At 41.1% G+C, this 22,274-nt stretch overlaps 1 protein-coding gene across 15 annotated transcripts in view; it reads right to left on the reverse strand.

The window, feature by feature from the left end:
• RAD51B (RAD51 paralog B) overlaps positions 1 to 22,274 on the reverse strand; it is a 297,374-nt gene that overhangs the window by 75,608 nt on the left and 199,492 nt on the right. Inside the window, exon 11 of one of the 15 annotated variants that reach the window (XM_083461027.1) lies at positions 15,926 to 16,893. The exons of the other annotated variants lie outside the window; for them this stretch is intronic. Coding sequence (XP_083317153.1) covers positions 16,862 to 16,893 — 32 coding nt within the window. The 3' untranslated portion in view covers positions 15,926 to 16,861. Of the gene's footprint in view, positions 1 to 15,925; positions 16,894 to 22,274 lie in introns of those variants that run through there. 15 annotated transcript variants of the gene reach the window in all.

A 22,274-nucleotide genomic window follows, 5' to 3' on the forward strand; every position in this document is an offset into this window, starting at 1 on the left:
GTCCGGGCGTGCGTGGGTAGCGATTCGCTGCTTCCACGCATGCGCTTGACGTCATTTTGACCGTCTGCGCATGCGCGAGCAGCGAAACCCAGAAGTAATGCGCTCCGTTACTTCTGGGTCGCCACAGCGCACAACCCGAAAATACTTATCCCGAAGCTACTTCAACCCGAGGTATGACTATATTATGCTCTTCCCCTAGCATGTTCTCCTTTGCTCACCTAAAAAGCCCCAAACATTGACACTTTCCCTCAAAGTAGAGTTGTTCTAGCACCTTGATCCCTTTTTTTGTACCAAAACATGCTCAACAAAAGTATTACTTGGCTAACAATACCTACTCCTAGTGCACACAGCATAGCAGCCTTGAGCTTTGGCAGTTTGAAATTAGATCCCGGATATCTCTTTATGACATTTACCGGTATATTCCACCTTTCTTTCAGGGACCTCAGTATGAAATATTTATACACACACACAGACATTACAAACAGCTTCAGGAGGAGGAGATTCAGAATAGAAATGGCATGCTGGAAGCAGTGAAGTGCCCCTCCTGCTATCAATACCACCTCCTGCAACTGTTTTTCATGGGGAAGGCATCAAGTCTGCAACACACACGTGTACACGTAACATAAACTTAATCCCGCACCGATGAACAGTGTATGTCCCCCCCCATATTTGAAAAAGTTGGGGATTATTTGGGGGGGGGATCTATGTAACACAAATGTTCTACAGTAAGGCACAAAAAACAAATGGCAAGAAACTCTGATAAGTTACTGCTACAAAACCCTCCATATAAAAGTTCTACTTGAGAAGAGATAGCATTTAGTAAGTATATTTCTAAGCACATTTGTTAAAACATGTGGAGCTTCCTTTTGCTGAAGAGTGAAACCATTGGCCCATCTAGCCTACACTGCAAGCTGTTCTCCGTGGTCTCATGCAGAAGTTCTATCACCTGCTACGTGAGCCTTTTAATTGTGTGACGGGTGAACAACTTGTGGCCATTTAGATAGTGCTAGACTATAATTCCCAGCATCCCTCATCACTGACCATGCTGGCTGAGGCTGTTGAGAGTTGGAATTCATCACATCTCGAGAGTCTCATCCCTATTTTAATGGGTGATGCCAGTGATTGAAGATGAGCTCTTCTGTGTGCAAAGCATATGCTTCACCACTGACCTTTCCATCCTCTACAGCAGAGTAGATCCCCCATCCCTGCTCTAGAGTCCTTCCAGCAACAACCGCACAGAACATTGCCTGTCATCCCATATGCTATTTAAAAAGGGCTCTGACAGCTAGCTCTTCATTACAGGTTAGATCTCCCAGTCTGTTCAAATCCCATCACTATTTATATGTTAATACTGTTCTCTCATAAGCTGTAAGGTTTTTTAGCACAGGGAAGAAAACTAAATCATATAAATGAAATGTCAGCCAAGGAAGCAAATACACAAACTAGTGTGAGCCAAAATCCTTTAGCAAGCAAGTCAAGGTTCTGGACCCCAGGGAGCTGGGAGAATTCATCTTCAAGAGTGAAAACTCAAGAAGACCTTTGGTATGATGTCTCTGTAAAAATAAAGTTTCGTGTTCTTTGGCTTCTCTGCTTATGTGCTGTTTCGGTGTTATTGGAGACAATGTTCTTGGACTAGACCTCATAGCTTGGCATCTTCTGCTGGATCCCAGATATGGAACTATCCCCCTAGCAGTCTGGTCTAAAAGATTCAAGCAAGGACTAGGAAACTAGAAATGCCTGAGTTCTAGTTCTGGCTCTCAGCTGTTTGGGTACTCTGTTCTTCACACTCTTCCCCTGTAATGGGAATAATACTGTGCAGGCAGAAAACTGGCTAATAAGCTGTGCTTGTAACGTGCATTTAAAATGTGGTAATGGAGTTCTGAAGCTTGATTTCATTTCATCAAGCTGAACAAACTATTGGCTGTACTACAGTTGTTCCTCATTCTGAGAACATGGAATGCTTCCTCAAACAGTAATATCTTGATTCCTAGTGAAATGTGCCAAGTTTACTCTGAGAAAACTAAAAAGCTGGGCCATTTGGAATTCCACAGCCAAATTCATATTTGCAAAGAGAAATTTGCCTTGGAGAAGTGGTGGTGGTGAGATTCTGTGGTGGAAGAACCGCCACTTCTTCAGCCCTGCTGTTTACTCTGGCAGGGCAGAAAGTAGGGATTCAGCTCTCATAATTTTCTGTCCTTTCCTGTCCTTAAAAAAATTCCCTTCCATTGACACCAATATGGGGAGGGAAATAATAGTGCCAGCTCCAGGCTGGCATAGGGGGTTTTTTTTGCCTTTTTCAGGAGCTGTTGGGTGAATGAAGGGGCTTTAAATCCAATGCATCCCATTTTTGTCTCCACCACCCTGAAAAGCATCACCAGCATAAGAGCAACAGTGGTGAAGCTTTCCATGGTCATACTAGGATGCCTCCACCCACAGAGAGGGCAGTCTGTCCTTAGCTGCCCTGTGAGGGAGCAGGATTGCTCCCTAAATGTGCCTAATTTTCAACAAACGGTTAGAATTTTAATTCAGGCAGAAACTGAGTTTAGGGATACTTTTATATGTGACACTGAAATGCTCCATTCCTATCTGCCACTTTTACATGAGGAAGTGTTTGAAATACAACTACCTGAAAATACTAGAAGTTACCAATCCAGCGAGAAGATTTACAGTTTATAGCTGGTAAAATAACAGAAGCCACAACATATACCACATACCTCTTCCCACTTCAGCCTGGGAAAATCTGAATTGAACTATGTTCTGACAATAATAAAATTATCCTAGCTCTTCTTTGGGAGACAAACACATTCCAGGTTTGTGGGAATTCTGAAGGTCTGGGACCATAATAATGGGAAAAGCTTAGTTCCATAGTAAGCTTCCCCAGAGTTGGGTCCACTGCAGAAGGAACAATATCTAAGCAGTAAGCCCCTTGCAGTACTTGTCCATTTTTGTGTACTAAAGGCATCAAGCATTAATCCTTGGGAAATAGGTATGGATTCAGATACTAGTCTGAAACACTGCATCAGGATCAGCATTCGAAGAGTTTAGAATGTTCTTTTCTAATCTTTAAATATGTATGTGTATGTATACATTTCTCTCTCTCTCCCCCCATGGATAGTTGCTGCAGTTTGCTTAATTCTGATGCCCCCTTTTCAAGTTGTTACAAATTGTGGCAGCTACACCAAAAGGCAACAATTAATTCAACTGATATTTACTAAAAATTCTGGTCAGGTTGAAAGTCAACCAACAGCTATGTGAACAACCTAATCTGGCCCAATGTGCATGTGGGCCAGGCTGCAATGTTCATGTTTAGAATTTATTATGCACCCAGAGAATGCACCAATTTAGTTTATATTTACTGATGATTGATGCCTAACCAGAATTGTCTTAAACTAGTTTATCTCCTATTGAAGAGCAGAAGACTGACTAAATCATATGGAAACAATTATTTTCTGGATGCAGTATGAAACCACATATTCTATACTGACATGTTAATAAATAAAGATCAGTCTTGGTTTGAAAGGCTAAGAAATGCAAACTACATAAGAGGATACCTTTTATTGGACTTATTTATTTCTTGCCATTATTTGAACAAGGAGATTAATTTATATTGGATAAAGACTACCTTTATATGCATGCTCTACTACACTTCTGCATTTAATATCTAGTACTGTAATTAAAATCAGTTTAAGAGATAAAAAAACTAGGTAAGAGGATAGAGTTTGTTGGTCAAATGGCATGCAAGCTCTTGAATGAACAGAACTGAAAGCTAGCACATTCCTCCTCCATTGGAAACTCAACCAACAAACTTTACCTGCTTTTTAATATGATTTTAATTACTTTTAAATAACTGTGGAGGTGTAGTACAGCAAATGCGGCCCTCCAAGTAACTCTATCTGGCCCTTGGAACCCTCTCCAGGTCATGCCTCCTCCCCCCAGTCTATGCCCCACACCAGCCAACCTGAATGCTTTTACCCGGCTGGTATTTGTCCTTGAGCTGTGATAATGCCTCTTGCTTGCCATATGCATGTGTAGGGTATGTGGAGAAATTCCTGACTTGTGTGTGGTCTCCTGTACAGACATATCTGTTGCTCTGCCCACTTTTGCCTTTGCTCCCACATACCATTGGCATGTGGCCTCCGTAACATTGCTGTGAGACCATTTCTCTTGGCAGAAAAAAGGTTGCTCACCCCTGTAGGAGATGATGCAGTTAAAGCCACAGTCTTTATCCAATACAAATTATTCTCTAAACTCAAATTATGACAAGATGTGCCATGTGCTGATGGAGACATAATGGGCCAAGATCCCCCATTGCTGGTCAAGTAATCAAGAGGGCACAGTGGGTCTGCCTGCTCCCTTCCCCTAATCTCTCTCCCCTCTTGCCTGTAGAGTCCATCATCCACCTTAACCATAATTGAGTGTTATTTCAAAACTGATATGAAACATGATGAATGCTAGGATTAGTTCACTTTAAACCAGAGACTTCAAGATAGCTTCACACTCAGGCTTTATGTCCTTGTTAAAAGCAAAACCTGTAAGGATAACCATGGTTGTTTGAAATAACTTAACCATGGCTAAGGCGAGGATGAAAAATTTGGGCCTGACAGGGAAAGACTGGGGGAAGAAACCTACAGGAGCTTGGATTATTCCCTGCAAGATGGGTGAAGAACTGGAAGGGTTACATGTACAGCTAGGAGTGAGACTGTTTACGTCTGCTTTTAGGAATATCAGTTGAATAAAAATGTGGACAATCTATGAGAGAATATTCCTGAACTTCTGAGTATACATATTTAATGTGTGTGTGTGTGTGTGTGTTGTGGGGGTGGGGTGTTTCTGTTGTGTATATGTCCGCACAATCCAGAGAGACTATGTGGATCCACTTCATAGGGATATGTCTGCCAGAACATTAATAAGGAAAGGGCAGGAATGTAATCTTACATAATTCATTGCTGCTGAGAAAGGAGAGAGGGTGAATGGAAAAAACAGTTCATAAAGATGCCAGTGGTCTCTAAGCAGAAACAGCTGTTGAAGTCTTTTTTTTAAAAAAAAAAAGAGGTCAAGCCTTCAGCAAAGCCAGCAACAGGAAAGCCTGCAGTTGATCATTTCTACCTTCATCTACCCTATGGGCTGTGACCCTTGGGATCAATATAGCTGCTGATGCAATAATTTACAAAATGCACTGAATTCATTTTCTGAAGGTGGGATGAAGGCACAAGATTGGGGATCCAATAGTTGGTAAAAACATAGTAGTGTATTCAGAGATAGTTGTAAAAGTGCTAAAAACAGAGGGAATAAACAGTAGAAAACCCACTAATCTACTCCAGGGATATCCAACAGGTCGATCACGATCTGCTGGTAGATCTCTACGATGTTTTTGTTGATCGCAGTCGATCACTGGCCCCCTTCCGGCCCCTCGCCCCGCCCTCCACTGTTGGAGAACAGAAGACGGAGTTTACAAACTGAGGCTGTTTACCCCCCCCCCCCCGGTGATCCTTGTGTGAGTTGCTGTTTCTCTTTCTCCCCAAAATACTTTTAAAATGTTGCGTTCCCTCTCCCTAAAATAAGCAAAGCAACTCCAGCCTCCTGAACCCCTTCTCTAAAAATCCCTCAACAACTGTGACCGGAACCCCAATAAAACGTGGCTTTTCCCTGAACCCCTAAAAAACAGGGGTAGATCACTGCCAGTTTTTAATTCTGTGAGTAGAACATAGTCTCTTGGAAGTTGGCCACCCCTGATCTACTCCATCCTAGAGCTGTCCTTTCCAGTGTTCTATCCAGCCTAATGTTAGATGTGTTAAATGAGAGTTTTTTCTCCACTTTCCCTGGGACACTGCATTACCTGCAGGATCTCCCTTTGCTTCCTCCATGGCAGCTCTCCCTCTGTAATATTTAATTCTGTATAATGTTCTCTGTTACCTGTCTAGACATCAATGTTCCTTCCATAGAAGCCTCCTTCCTCTGAAGGAAGCTCTTCTCAACCCAGCCTCCAGAAAGGCACCAGTCTTCCCTCATGCTTCAGGACTGCTCTCATTTTTTACGTTCCATTCTTCCTTTGCCCTATTTGAACATATGAAAAGCCATACACATTTTTTTAAGTTTTAAAATGCAGCCTGAGGGGTAGATTCATAACACCACAGGAGTCAACAATGCCCATCCTCCGTAACTGGAGTTTCCCTGCTTGAAGTTTATCATTCTCAGTAATAATAAAAAATATGCTGTGGCTTTACCTACCCGTGCGCAACTGTCAACTACTGCAGTCCACAAGCCCATTCCACTTTATTATTTTTAAATTTTGCTGCATCAATTTTCATTTTTTATTTTGATGCTGTTTTAGATCTGCAAGCCAGGAGCCTCAAAGCTCAGTTGGCACTGGGCCACCTTCACTGAAATTCCTTCCCAAACATTGATTTTTTTATTTGGATTGGTTATTTTAAGCAGGAAAAGGGTGTCACTAAATGCTAATTGAATATTCATTGTTAATACTGTCTCCAAACTGACATGTACGCTTTGAATATTTCTCAGTCTGATTACTATGGACCCATATGATGATTTCTTGGCCAAGAACTGTTTCGCTTTACGATCTCTCTTGAGACTTGGATGATTATGACTTGGCTTTAGTTCCAGAGCCATTATAATAGACAAGACCCAGCCTTTCCATGCACTGACAGGAAGGCATGACACTGTCAGCAACTTACAGTTTCTTGATGACATTTCATTTCCTCCACGGGCACACAATTTGCCTTTCAGGCATAGCATAACATTGAAGTGCAAGAACAAACAAGAACCTGTGTGCATCGTGTCATTTCTATCACAGCCTTTCAACTGGTCCCAACAAGTGGGCTAAAAAGTTTAATCAATTTGGATGCATGAAGTCCCTTTTCTACTATTAGTGCTTTTTTGTTAACACAAGAAGCAGTAAAACAACTGAAGTTAACGTTTAAGGGAACTTTTTAACTCGGTCAAAGCTTCTAGAAAATAAATGGAGGCGCCTCTGACATTTTATCTCTCGGATGACAGATTAAAAATAGTCCTTTAGATCAAAGGCACAATGCATTCTTTCTTAATTCTTGTCAAACTTTGCATCAGTCTAGTCTCTGAAGGAAGGAAGGTTGCAATGTCTTGTTAGGTCAGTCATTAAAATCAAGGAACCAGAGTCACCAGAGACCATAAACCAGGGAGAGATTCTGCCATCCATCAGAGAGTATGACTTCTGACCCCTTTAATTCCTTTTCACTCCCCTCCTCACTCCTGTTACCATAAAGGGAGAGCCACTCTGGTTTATGTATAATATCCTGCCATAACAACTAGTAAAAAGCACAGCTCTGTGTTGGCACTGATCCTGCCTTTGTCTGGCTGCATTCATTGTCCATGGGAACATAAACCAGATTAAAAGGGTTTTTAGAGTATAGCAAGTCACAGAGCTTAAGAACTGTTCTGATTCAGGATAAATATACACGTGAAGTGGCCTTTTCCCTAAATAATCTGCAATGAAGACAATTAAAGTTACAGACAGAAAATCTAGCAAATCAAAATTCAGGTTCCTTTAACTTTCTTTAGCAAGCGTTATTTTATTGTGCTCAGTATTTTTTGTATGGATTGAAGAGTGAGTGGCAGAGAGGGCATTCTGAGGTGTTTAGAGGGTGCGCCCCACTTTACGCAATTTCACTTATGCATGTGGGGGCCAGGAACGTAACTCCTGCGTAAGTGGGGAGTGCCTGTATTTTGTTTTCAATACTGTTCCTTGAGAAGATAGTTTATTATCTCTTACCTTGACGCTTCCCAAGCTTTCCTTTCCCAAGGAAAAACAAGTCAATTGAGTCCCAGGCTTTGAAGGGGAGGGGGGAGCAGAAGAACACAAATTTTGAAGAAGGCTGACAACTACACTCACCATACATATCCTCCTTGTCTCCCTTCAGCACTCCCCAGTTCACACACACACACACACACACCCCAAATAAGGTACCATGAAACTTAAAACTAGGCTGGGCTGAGCCACTATTGCTTTTCACTTCATCTTAAGAAGGAAACCAAAGCTGCTAAGTCAGAGAATGGATCACTTCCAAGAACCTCAGGAAGGAAGACTTATCAAATGACCCCATCCCAGTGCTGGCTTTTTTCTTTCTGGTGGGGATCTCAGTAAATATCTGGAAGATATCTGGAAGATGCCTGGAAGAGAGAAGCAAGATAATTTGGGGGCCCACACAACACATGGTTTCCGTGGCCTGCTTTTCATTAGTCCCGCTTTGCAGCCACTCATCTCCTGCAAATCTCATCACACCCTGGCAAAGCACCCACAGCATGCTAATCTTTTCATTTAATAGCAAAGCTGCTGTAATCTTTCTTCCTTTTTCCTTCTTAAAGGGCAGGCAGTAATAATAATAATAGTAATCAGGCCAAAAAGACCACAGTCCTGTTCCTTTTACTGCTCTCTCCTCCCCAGCTCTTTTTCAAATCTAATACTTGATGCATTCCCATGGTTGACCTGTGCGTGAACACTTATTCTAGTTGATAACTACCAGCTGCAATAGGAAGCTTGTGCTGTGTGCCGTGTTTAAGGGAAGGGTATATCTGGGAAGGGGGGTGGAGAGAAACAGTGTGCACTTCTGAAAATATCTATGCCTTTCAGGAGAATGAAGCTGCCTCACATGGACAAAGCAGAAAACATGTTCCAGATACCTAAGTCTAAAACTCTTGCTTTCAGCTCTGCCATTATGGGCTTCAAAGGAGTCACATGGAGCAATGTTGGCCTTTTATGTTGAGAAAGCTGTTTGCCTCATTACTAAGAATGAGGAGAGATCATCCCCCCCCCCATGCTGAAGGTTTGACCAGCCTGAGACACAGATCTCAAACTCCAAAGAAGAGTGATTTTGGTACAATGGATTCTTTGTCTTTTATTAGCAAGAATCTTAAAAATGTCCCCACTGTATTATCAAACTGGCACAACCCTTGGTGCATACTATTGCTGCCGAAACACTACTGAAATTGCTCTGCATGGTGGCTTCCTGTGTATAGGTCATATACAGGCCCTTCTACACACCTTTTGCCAAATACCACGAGTGTTTTATTTATTGCTACTTAATTACGTTACTTAAAATGTGGAGCAGTAATAATTTTATTCAGCAAAATTTATATACTGCTTGATTATTTAAAAAGTCACAAACCAAAAATCCTCTCTGGTTTACACTATATTTAAAAAACACACATTAAAACTGGTATTAAAATATTCAAAAGATTATTAAAATCAACAATAACTAAAAGGAACATATGTAGCTTCTACATCTCTAGAAAGGCTTGCTTAAACAAAAATGTTTTAAAGAGGTACCAAAAAGAGCACAGCCAAGGTGCCTGCCTGATAACATCCACAGTGCAGGTGCTGCGACACTAAAAATAATCATAGGATTGTAGAGCTGGAAGGGGTCACAGTGGTCATCTAGCTCAACCCCCTGCAATGCAGGGATAACAGCTAAAGAATCCCAGACAGATCAACTTCTTACAAGAGCAGAACAAACTTGTAACAGTGCCAGTTTTGAAGATCAAAGCAGTCGAGTTGGACTATCCCTCAAATAAACTGGTCCCAAGCTGATATGGGTTTTAAATACTATACCTTGGTAATACATCATGCGTATGATTATGATTATTGATGTTGTTAGTACAGTGGTACCTCGGATTACAGACGCTTCAGGTTACAGACTCCGCTAACCCAGAAACAGTACCTCAGGTTAAGAACTTTGCTTCAGGATGAGAACAGAAATCGGGCGGCGGCAGTGGGAGGCCCCATTAGCTAAAGTGCTACCTCAGGTTAAGAACAGTTTCAGGTTAAGAACAGACCTCCAGAACGAATTAAGTTTTTAACCCGAGGTACCACTGTAGTGTATAGCTTTCGGTGTGGAATTTGTATTGCATTTTTTATATCAATTGTTTTTTATTAGGTGATTTCTGTTGAAAGCGGTATATAAATGAACTAAGTTAAATATTTAAGCTAGTAATAGAGTACAAAGAGGCTGATCGCATGCGATGCATTCATAGGCACAACGTACATGCATGCAGCAATTTCAACCAGATTTCCAGTGACTGCCAAAAGCCCAGTGGTTGACTGAATCAACACTAAGAGAACATCTGTGGTATTCACAGTTACACATTTTTGAGACTGTCTCTCTCTTAATTTTTTTTTTTTTTACACCAACACACGGGCATGTACGTACATCTATGTTCATACTGTTAGTGCTAACCAGAGACCATTTCCTTTTATTCAGCTGCCATGAAAACAGTTTTCAAGCTGTTCTGCATTCTAAAGGAAAAATGTTTGTCAAGTTGGCAGAACATGCGCTGAGTGCAGGAAGGTGCTTGGAGCTGGTCGTTAACCAAGGTTACACAGGTGTTGCTGCTTCAAACTGTGGAGAAAAACAAATTATCGCTTGTTTGAAGGGGAGGGGGAAAATATAACTCAGTGCTTGGATCCTCCTACAGCAGAGAAGTCTAACCGCAAGCTTGCTTCAGCAATGCTGACATCCTTCAGCCGGCCAAACATCACACTGAAATTCTTTAGTGAGTTGTGGTTTCCAGATTCTGCCATATGCAAAGCTGAGGTCTGCTCAGTTCTTAGAACCAGCTACTATTTGTGTACGTTTTGGTAAACTTTTAGACTCGGCCATGCCAAGGTAAATCTCAGATGCTAATGGGTCTGGGCTTTGGGATATGTTATACAGTCTCGTAAGATTTCACAGCTTTGTTATTTAAAACACTTTCCCCACCCCCATAAAACCAGACACCGTTTCAATATACAATGGAAAACTGGAAAACTGCGTATACTTTAGAAACCACCACATACTTACTCTAACAAAAGTCTGGAGCGAGCCTGGTTCTGTTATTAGTGGAAATGGGCCTAGAGCAAATCATACCACTAAAAGCCTTGAACTCTGTGGACGTTTCGATTTAAGCTGAGCTGCTATCTACAGAGACTGCTTCTGGCATTCCCTCTTCCATGACAGTGCAGGAAGCAGTCCTGGCAACAGAAGGGATGATGGGCTGTGGGAGAACAGGTATTGACACTCAGTGCTTTGGGGGGGGGGGTACAGGGTACGCATACCCCTAAATATTTTGTGAATTTAATGGGAGAAGAAACTATTTTTTTAAAAAAAAATAGTTTCTTCTCTAGCATGGTGAATTGTCAGTTCCATTGCTACCCCCGATGGCGACTTCATTTCCTGTCATGGTGTTTTCTGAGTCTCAGACGGAAGCGAGTGTTTAATGTGTGAAGTAGGAGTTGGAATCTAGCACGGTGATTGGTCAGTTTCGGATGGCGGTTTCCTTTTCTTTCCCAGTGTAATGCATATTCTTTGTACTTTTGTCCATTTACTGTATTTATTTTTTCCTGATTTGAACTATAAAGTGGTGATTTTCTAGAGTCAAAATGAGAGTACCCCTAAACATTTTTTTTTTTTAGAAAAAAAGCACTGCTGACACCACCCCTCCCAGGAAGATCACAAACTGCTTCCCAAGTTGCTGGAACCACCATTCTCCATCTCCACTTAGCAGAACTGGAAAGAAAAAAGTTCAGTGCCCAACATTAGCCTGTTATTAAGAGTGTACAATCCTTTTTACCTCAGCTATATCTGAGCAGCTGATCTTAAGGTACCAAACAAATAAAGTAGCACCTCCAAAGCAGAGGTTCTTTTGAAGTGGCCTCTTCTTTCTCCTCACAGTACTTATTTTTCACTGCTTATGAACAGGAGCTGCAATGAATTTTGCCACAACTTTGTTTACTTAGCACTTCAAAGGCCAGAAGTCTTGTAAATGTCAATATCCTGCTTGCTTAAAAGAATAGAGGAAAGCTGGGTGTGGGGGAGGAGAAAGGAAACGTCTTGTGGTTCAAAATGCAAGGGCACATACAGTAGTAGGGTTTAATTCTTACTCTATCAGTCTTGACATAATGTTGCTCTTTCCTTTGGCGATATAAACAGGAAAGAAAACGTATCATGTTTACCGTTCGCCAAATGGGGGAGGGGAAGGCCATCAGGTTGGGAATGGAAGGTTTTTTTGCGCAGTATTATAAACTTTGTTTTAAACAACACAGAATAAAGTAAGGTTGGGGAAAATGGGACACTCTTGGTGACTCTGTTCAGAATTCCTGAGATTAACAGTATATAAACACAGGCACCATCTTCCTATGCTATGAATATAAGTGGATTTCACTATTTTAAGGCACCTATAATCAGAGATAATTAAACCATTAAGCCTTTGATGTTTGCAAATATTATTGGACCATTATAGTGAAGGTTAAAGAGAATAATAAAATTCCTTATTTGAAAGGTTCTTTTAATACAACATGCAACCTTGTACTTGGGGCCCAAAACACATTAAGCCCACAACAGGGGGCAATGTTACATTTACAGAGCATTCCTGCAAGAAGATCATAAGCTACAATTAGGTGTGTAGTCTTAGTCCGCCATGTTGTACAAGCGTACTTTTGCCCACCTCACCACCATACTCTCCCCAGAACTAAGCACAGCCTTCTTGGAGATTTAGTCACCCGTAACAGCAAAAAGTTCTCGGCCCTGTTTCTACAAACATGTATTTACATCAGGTGTGTTGGGACACTCACTTAAAACACATTTTTTTCCAGCCAGGCTTTCCCTGAGGGGTGATCCAGATAAGTAGAAGGGTTGTAGTTTAGACATGGTGCAACTACTTTGAATGCAGAAGGCCTCATGCTTGGTCTATTGGGAAAGATGAGTGGGACCCCATCTGAAACAGTGGAAAGCCACTGCCAGTCAGTGTAGAGAATAATAAGCTTATTATTACTCATGCAGTTTTATTGATGATTTTATGTTGTTCACCACTTTAGTATTTGATTTTATTTTGGCTGTTTAATAATTTTTTGCATAAGAATAATAATTTAAAAAAATCAAAACCAGTCACATGACAATTAGCATTACATGACATTTTACTTGGAGAGCCTCATTCTGCTTAAAAACACACCTATTTCATATGCACTGGAGGCATGAGGGCCTGGTTTCCCATCATAAATAATATGAAAATAATATTAGGAAACAGCTAACCCTGTTTATGCTGTGATTTTTTTAAAAAAAGAGAGCTTCAGTTTTAAGTTCTGTGATGCCAAAATCTGCTCTTGAATGTTTATTCCCATATTGAACCACACCTTTGTCTTCCTACTCACTGACACCCAGGTCTGCTACTGCCTTTCATTTTATATATTTATTTCAAAATGCACAAACCACTCTACATTAAAAAATACTCAATAATATTAAAGGATAGAGTACATAGAAAAATCAAATAAAAAAATACTATAAAAGTGAGAAAACAAACCATCAGGGCTTCTTGCCACCCATCTCCTGTTTCACTAGATCTCAACCACAGCTTGATGCTTTGCTTAATACCTGTTAGTGTTCTTCGCAAAGATTCATTGGACAGAAAAACCTTCCTAAAATAAACGCTGGAACAGAGAAAATTCTACGACACCCCACTCCCCAAACTATAAGATGATAACATTGAGAGCAAAGGCAGATTTAGAGGAGAACGACTGGTTTGGTTGTGCTGTGTGCAGAGTTTCTGGGGCGCTGCAGCAGGCACCGCAACTATGAAGTCCAACGGAAGGTGAGAGGCAGATTTGGGTGTTGCACAGGGTGCCACTGAAATTTGAGATGCCAAGGTCTGCCACTGTTCAGAGACTTAAAACAGTATTTAAATTTTCTGTCCTGAAAGAGTAACTAATAAAGCAATTTCACATAACACACATGCACCCTATCTACCCGATATAGTAAATGAACCTTTGCAACTAATGCTGTCAGTTAATGAGACAGCTTTTGTAAGCTAAGTGTTCGGAGAACATTACAAAATGTATTTGCATTTGATTAAATGCTTTACTTCTCACAGTCTGCTGACAGTGTCAGAGAGCCCTGTTTCTCCACACTGACAAGTAGACATTTGTTTTCACCATAAACTGAAAGAGCAGTGAGCTAATTCTGTAACTGGTCTTTATTAGCCCATCATTTGTGACTGAAAATAAGTTATGTCTTCAGATTCCTGCTACCAGTTTAGGAAAATAAAAGGAGCGACCATGAATTTTAACAAATCTAACAGGAACTTAGTGATTGCTTTCGTGAAAATAACTTGACCCATGACCTATTTTTTCAAGCCCAATCCCAGACTTCTCCAGCCAGCTGTCTGGAAACCACAGTAGGTTCTTGAAAACACATGAGAAACAGTTGGTTCTAATATTGAGGGGAGGAAACTGGAGGAACAAGGTGGCTACTTATGGCAGAATGTTATTTTTTCTTCAGTGTCTGCCTGCATATTTTTCTAACATGTGTACTCTGTCACTTTTCTATTTTTCTTGGGTAAATATCTCTGATTTGAATGAAAAGGACCCGGGGGTCTTACTTGTTAGAACTGCACTCCACCTTGATATGCTGTTTTTGAACTGAGGTTATACAGTGGGTGCATTTCAAACGGGGAGTATAGCTATTATAGATGCTGGTTTTACTAATACTACTCCATATGTTGTAAGAAGCAATGCTTAGGGTTCTATGGCCTAAATATCACCAGATGCAAGGGGCACCTGGAAGGGGATTCTGCTATCCTATCTGAAGAAGATTGAATGTCTGAACTGCTTTTAAGAGACAAGTGCCTGCCAACCTAGCAGTTCGAAAGCCCGTCAAAGTGCAAGTAGATAAATAGGTACCACTCCGGTGGGAAGGTAAACGGCATTTCCGTGTGCTGCTCTGGTTCGCCAGAAGCGGCTTAGTCATGCTGGCCACATGACCCGAAAGCTGTACGCTGGCTCCCTCGCCCAATAAAGCGAGATGAACGCCGCAACCGCAGAGTCGGCCACAACTGGACCTACTGGTCAGGAGTCCCTTTACCTTTAAATGGATGGCAAAAAGCCCCTCAAGACATTCCAGATATTGCAGAACCTCCAAGTGTCCCTGTTTTCCAGGGACATCCTTGATTTAGAGAAGCTGTCCCGGTTTCTGAATTGATCCCAGAATGCCCCCCTTTTCCTTAGGATTAGGATGTCCTTATTTTCATTGGAGAAATGTTGGAGGGTATGGAGTTATCCGATCCCTGAGCTGTCTGAAGGCAACCCTGTATAGGGAAATTTTTTAAAATATTTAATGATGTATTATGTTTTTATACATGTTGGAAGCTGCCCAGAGCGGCTGGGGCAACCCAATAACATGTGTGGGGTATAAATAGTAACATTATCATGAAGGAATGGGACATCCTTATTTTCATCGGAGAAATGTTGGAGGGTATGATACCATTGCAGATTAAAGGTTAATTAATGTAAAAGTCTTCTCTTTGGTCAGAAAGAAGCAACACTCCCTACTCCATTGGAATGAACAAAACCTTTGGTGTTTTGCTGGTGGACTTCATAAAGACCGATGATCGAGAGAAAGCACTTGATTGCACACTATGCTGCCCATCCCCAATTGCTGGTCATCCCTCGAGTTGGCAAGGCTCACCTGACAGCAAGATGGAACCACGTCTTTAGTGTCATCAACCCAGTCCTGTGGAATGCTCTGCCAACAGAGATTCAGCAGGTGCCTTTCTGTTTTAACCTTTAAATGTCTGCTGGAGAGAGTTCCTGGTGCCAGATAGAAAGGCTGGTAGTGGTGGTGGGTTTTGCACATTCAGGCCCAGGCCTCAAATTTCCCTCTCCTGGGTAAAATGAGATCTCTGAAGAAAACCATTTATGCCCAACAAGCCAGAATTCAAGTGAATTCCGAAGATGTTTACTTGTTTTTTAAAGAGATATCATTGATAAAAGTATTCCCAATGAACAATTTCAGGGGGAGTTGGACCACACACACTTCACAGACTTGGAGGTCACACCTGGAACATGTAAAGTGGGATGTGAATGCATTTGCATGTTTCTATTTTATTAAAATACAATATCCCACCCCCTCCAGTGCTTTTTAATTATGGCTGTTCCTGAGTTTTACTAAATTAATAATAAAAAATACAAGATAACTAAATAGAAGAGAACCTACTTATAGCATGTTACTCCATCAGGGGGAATACAACATGCTCTTCAACCAGTGTGATCTACCCCAGCAATTTTATAATGAGAACAAAAGGAAAGAATTTAAAAACCCATACGGTGACACCAAAATTCTACAATAATCTAAAATTCCTTTCTCCTGTTCTTGCTTGGTAGGTTGTTATCCTCCCTGAAATGAAGTATTGCCTCTAGTATTGCATGCCTGCATATCAAGGCAGTCTTATTTGCCTCCCAGTTATTAAAAGAGGTTTCAAACAAAACCATTTTAGTTCTAAGCTTTATTCCCCTCTCAACTGTACCGAGGTAATACAAACCAGTGTAAATCAAAGTGTGTTCCTGCCACAAGACCCGCCCTGAAACTGTTTCCAAACAGGGAATCTAAAATTACCATATTTACAGCATCTGCAGTTGAGCCAAGTACAAATCAAGATGAATAGCTGTGACGCACAAGGTAGAGTGTAAAAGAATGCAGCTGGGCCAGTGAACAATATAGGCCCTTGGTGTTAAAGCCCCTCTAATGCCTTTCACAGAGCACAGAAACAACAACAAAGGGAGAGAGGGGGAGAGAGAAAGAAAGACCAAAAGCAAAATTCCAGTAAGATGAGTGAAAACATAGCTCAAATCCCAAGCTGCTCTGCTAATGGGCAATAGAAATAACATACAAAGGAGCAAGTAGGGAATTCAATTAATTAGCAATGTGACTGCACTACAGGGAAGGGGGAAAGAAAAGAACACTGGCAGTATCAGAAACTGCCTCTCTTATTATGTGTTAGAAGAAGGAGCTTGGAGGAAACTCAGAAGCACAAAAAACTAAGGATTTCTATGAAGCAGGCCTCCTTCTCAGGACATCTTGCAAAATGCGTAAGAAGGGTCTGGACAAAAATAAAAAGAAAGAAAAAAAAATCCACAATGAGAAAGAACATTATATGAACTGTTTTGAAGGTTCTTCATTGGAAATAGTGAAATATCTCCCCATGTTGTTTGGTAGATTTCAGCTAAACTTGCCTTCATGTACTACGTTTAGGATTCAGGCAAAAAGGAAGTAAACAAGTAAATCTGCTAACAATCTAAGGCACTCACTCTCAGGACTAATACTTTCTAGGTTTTCATGTCTTTACAAATTGATTACCAAAGATGAAATAAGCAATTCTATTCAAAAGGCTAGTAAATTATGACAGCTATGCATTCTACTCTATCGAAAACAGTCCTCTATTTGAAGGCGGAGCAAGCCGATCGGGCTCCTGGGGTGGTGTGCGTTCCCTGCGCCCTGTGGGGCCTCCGAAGAGTCTGCCTGCCTCCTCCCACTCAGCAACCACAGGCTCCATGCTGCCCCAAATGGTTCGCCCACTGCCTCCCCCTCAGCTGTAGGGTGCTACAGCTGAGGGGGAGGCAGCGGGCGAACCATTTGGGGCAGCATGGAGCCTGTGGTTGCCCAAGCCACCGCGTCACTCCCAGGAGAGACACGTGGCTCGGGCGTGCTGCAGGCCCCATGGTGAGTGCCGCCCAGCATTTTGTCACCCCCCTCAGTGGTGACACCCAGGGTGGCCCGTCCCTACCGCACCCCCCTTCCTCCACCCCGACTACCATAGGACAATTTCCCCCTCTTTGATGGAGTCATCTATTTGAAGGGCTTTCAGATCAAGGATGGATTGTATTTCTATTTAAATTATAGTGATTATTTATGAATTTGCATATAAGCACATGCAAATGTATGCTCTCTTTGGTGATGCATAAGTGGTCACCTTAGAAACAATGAAGGTAGGAATCAGGAAGTGAGTGCCTGTTTCCAGCTCCTCTCCTCCATGAATTCACCTCATCCTTAAGCAAGCTTATTTGTTATGCTCGCAATAATCTTACTGAAGGCAAATGCTTCACAACTACCTATTTATCTGTCCTCGGCTTATGTCAACTTGCCTGATACATAACATACAGAAAATAACCCTGAACAAATTTCAGTACCCTCAGAGCTTAATATAGGTAGCAGTTGTTTGTTGTTGTCCTAAACCCACTTAATTTGGAGTTAAGTCCCATTTAAATGAATGGCTCTTCCTTCTAAACAAGAATTATGGTCAGATGGTGGGATGGTAAGTGACCTACTGAGTGAGCAGGCAGGCAGACTAGTCAGTATGTAATGCAGTAATTACAATGCAGTCCTACCTACATCTACTCAAAAGTAAGTCCTATTAAATTCAAAGGGGCTTACTCTAAGGTAGGAGGAATTAGGTTTGCACTCTTACTCCCAAATAAACAAAAGATCTGACTGAGAAGCTGCAATAAGCCTAGGCTTTTTCTCTTTACAATAGTGGGACACAGAAAAAAAGTATATGGGCCCAAACCCCTTGTAGCCATTCCATGACAAGGTGAAAATCAGCACCTGAAATTATTATTTTATTTAGGTGGCAGTTCTACATACCTACTCTGCCACCAAAGTAGCACTCAAAGCATGTAAAGGTAAAGGGACCCCTAAGCATTAGGTTCAGTCATGACTGACTCTGGGGTTGCGGCGCTCATCTCGCTTTATTGGCCGAGGGAGCCGGCGTACATGTCTCAAAGCATGTACAACATTGTAAAATGCTTTAAGACGCCCCAAACACTGATAGCTAATGAATTACTAATTTAATAGTTACATTTTAAATTCACTCTTCAGGAAAAAATGTTCTCCTGACCTGGCCCAAAACAACTAAAATTCAATTCACAATGCTACTGTTGGGTGCTATACTTATATTTATTGATATAAGGTAAAGGTAAAAGGTAAATAACTCCTGGACTGTGAAGTCCAGTCAAAGGTGACTATGGGGTGAAGCTCATCTCGCTTTCAGGCTGAGGCAGCCAGCATTTGTCCACAGACAGCTTTCCGGGTCATGTGGAGAGCATGACTAAGCCGCTTCTGGAACAACGGAACACTGTGACAGAAAGCAGAGCACATGGAAATGCTGTTTACCTTCCCACCACAGCAGTACCTATCTATCTACTTGCACTGGTGTGCTTTCAAACTGCTAGGTTGACTATTGATATAGTGCCATCTAGGTGCTATGGTGCTTTACAATGAATGAGAGCATGGGCCCCAAGGAGCTTACAATCACACTAAAAGGCACAAGGGAGACAACCAATGAAGGGGAGGGAAATGTGAGCAAGGGGAAGAAACTAAAATGAGACTACTACTAACATAAACAAACCAGTTAGTTTCGGAATAATCTTCAAAGGCAGCCTCACATACAACATATTATAAAAATCTAATCTGGAAGTCAATGTTCGTTTCCAAGGCAAAAGGTTTTCCCGAACACCATTAAGTGCACCAATTCCAAAATTAGAACAATTAAAACAAAGTTCCTTCATCTTTGTAATAAACACTTAGCTCATATTTATATTGAAGCAGCTGAGAGTAGCAAAGAATGATTACTTGATATATTCCGGCGTCAGCTTTACTCCTGGTCCTATTCATATATATTTAATCACAAAGGCTAGTTAATGAAATGTGGGGCTTTGCCCTATCTTGACCCTCCTGTTATTTTTATTTTGGCTCAGCGAGCCTTTTGTTTTCAGGTTATAACAGAACAAGCAACATGTTCTCTCCAATGTGGTATTTAAATTGCCTTATTACTGGCAGGCTGTGATGTTGGGACACTGTTGGCATGAATGCTTGCACATGCCATTTTGCAAAACTACTGCAAGCACAGACTACGTTCCCAGGACTGTTGATCCAGTTGCTTCTCTTTTGCTTTTTCACTGATTGGAGGCCATTGGGCACGAATGAGCATGTTATTTAGGAAAAGAAAGTAGCTCAAAGAGCAGTACTTTGAAAGATCAGTGCAGTTGGACTGCAATGGTTTTATAGCAAACCTCTGTTGCAACCATCTCTAGGCCTTTTGGCTGTTAAATGCATATATTTTGTAGAGGCTTTCTCTCCTCTGCCAATGCTCTTGGCTTTTTGCTAAAACAGGAATTTCACCTACCATATTTCTGTGTATAAGACGCCCCCATGTATAAGAGGGCCCCTATTTTTTTGAACCCAAAATTAAGAAATCAATATTTTAAACATCAAACAGAACAACTTGGATTAAAAAAAACACAAAAAAACATTTAAAGCGCAGGCACAGGCGTAGGGAGGTGCACATTCAGGTAGCAGGGAACATGCCCCACCAACACCCGATCCACAGTTGTGAAGCAGCGTATAGCAAGTAAATTTATTGTGAGTAGGGGCAGCTGCACAATGTTTGAAGGATGCAGAGCCATATATTTCACAATGTCTATCCAGTCTTTGCAGGGAAGTTTGAAGCTGTGTAATGTGGTACTGACTTTCCCATGACAAAATCCAGAAGTAGAGCCGTAATCAAGGACACCACCTGGGATGAAGTGCAGATTTTCCAGCTGTTCACAGTATGTTTAGGGGCATGTTCTGCAAAAACAGCTGCTCAGGGATAATAGGAAAGCAATTGTTCTCTTAATACAGGTAGTTTAAACAAAATAGTTCTTCTTAGTTTACTGATTAATACTCTACATATTGGAATTACACCGTGAGAATCCATTCAGTCGTGTGTGTTATTTGATTCCTTTACCTAATATGCAACAGAGGTTAAATTGACTTTTTAAAATAAAAATGCAGCTATTAGATAGTTGTAATTGTTTTAAACATAAATATTGCACTAGTCTAAGAATATATTTATGCATTTCCCCTCTATAAAGAAGGGCATTGCTCAAATACACAGCACTTTTGAATTTTACTCCCAGTATTTGGATGCATGCCTTTTGCTTGCTTGATTTATTATTTTTTCCACTATGTTTTGGGGCTATACACAAATGGGAACAAGGCAAAGATTCTAACTTATTAATCACTATGAGAATACTAAACAAAAATACCCACAATCCTTTTCTTCATCATTAAGATGAACACATGACAGATCAAATCTGCAAGTGGCACAATAATGCATTATGTATTGCTTTACTCTTGACTCCAATACAGCATTTTTCATTTCCGTTGCAACAATCCTAAGGTTTATAGATAAACTGGTCAATGTGTACCTTTATCTCTAATTGTTTGTAATGTTGTTTTTTAATGTGGTGGCTCTGTTTGTGCAGGCTTGCCTGGTGCCATCATTATATATCTTTAGGTGTCAAGCAAAAACTTTTAGCTATAATCAGGCCTTTGGCCTGTAACTATCCGTGGCCTTTAAGAACTGAGTGGAATGTTTTAAATTTATTTCTCTTTCCTCTTAATGTATCTATGTGAGGTTTATCACCTATTTGTTTTTATCACCTAATAAAATAAAATAAAGCAAAGCAAAGCAAAATGAAATGAAATAATGATGTAACCCTGGGACCGTAGGGTGAAGGGTGGGCAATAAGCATACAAACAAATAATGTGATCATGAACTCTTTGATTTATCTTTTTTCTTTATTTATACAATGTATACTTTCAGCACTTAACTCATATACCACATCATTTAAATTTAAATGTTCTCCCACTAAATCGTATTCATAAAGGCTTGAACATTTGTAGAGCAAATGCAGACATAGTTTTGGATTCTACATTAAATGAACTTAAGGATGTTCACGGAAGAAAAATTTACCACCCCCTCCTCTCTACTCTAGCCATCTGCACCCCCTGAAAAGCTTCTTTGGGAGGCCCGCCAGGTCAAGGTTGGATGGGGAGATGGCGGCAGGCACTGAAGGGGAAAGGAGTAGCCCAACACTGGAAGAAGGGGTTACCACCAATCTTAAATGAAGGATGCTCCTAAATGCAATGGAAGCCTAGTACATTTCATGGTACCCATGGGGAAATATGAGCTTGTCTGTTAAGCCAGGCTTACAAATGCTCTGGTTTTATATACTTGCAAGCTGTATCAAACAAATCAATTAAAAAACTGACAGTTTGCATAACTCTGCAGCCATGGCATCATGACTGCTCTTACATGATCACACTAGTTTGCACTGCAGATCTGTGTGGGGATGTGTGTGGGGTTGGAAATTAAGTGGAAAACAAACTCACCAGATGAAGACAGCAAAGGAGTAAATAAGGAAGAGCACAAAGACACAATCAAATTAATACCATGGCCTTCCCAAAATGTTCAAGATGGGCCACAATAATAAAAAATAGAGTATCTACCACTTGGGCCAAAGGTAGTAGAATAGGTAGCATGATATTTGCTTCCACAAATATTGGGTTTTCATCTCTAGATAGGGCCAGCTCCAGTGGCCAACATAATCAGGCAACTGCTGAAATCCACTCCATTGCAGGGCCCCCAATGCTGACCCC

Source organism: Podarcis liolepis (genome assembly GCF_965112155.1).
Source record: "Podarcis liolepis genome assembly, chromosome: 1".
In the NCBI taxonomy this organism is placed as follows: Eukaryota; Metazoa; Chordata; class Lepidosauria; order Squamata; family Lacertidae; genus Podarcis; species Podarcis liolepis.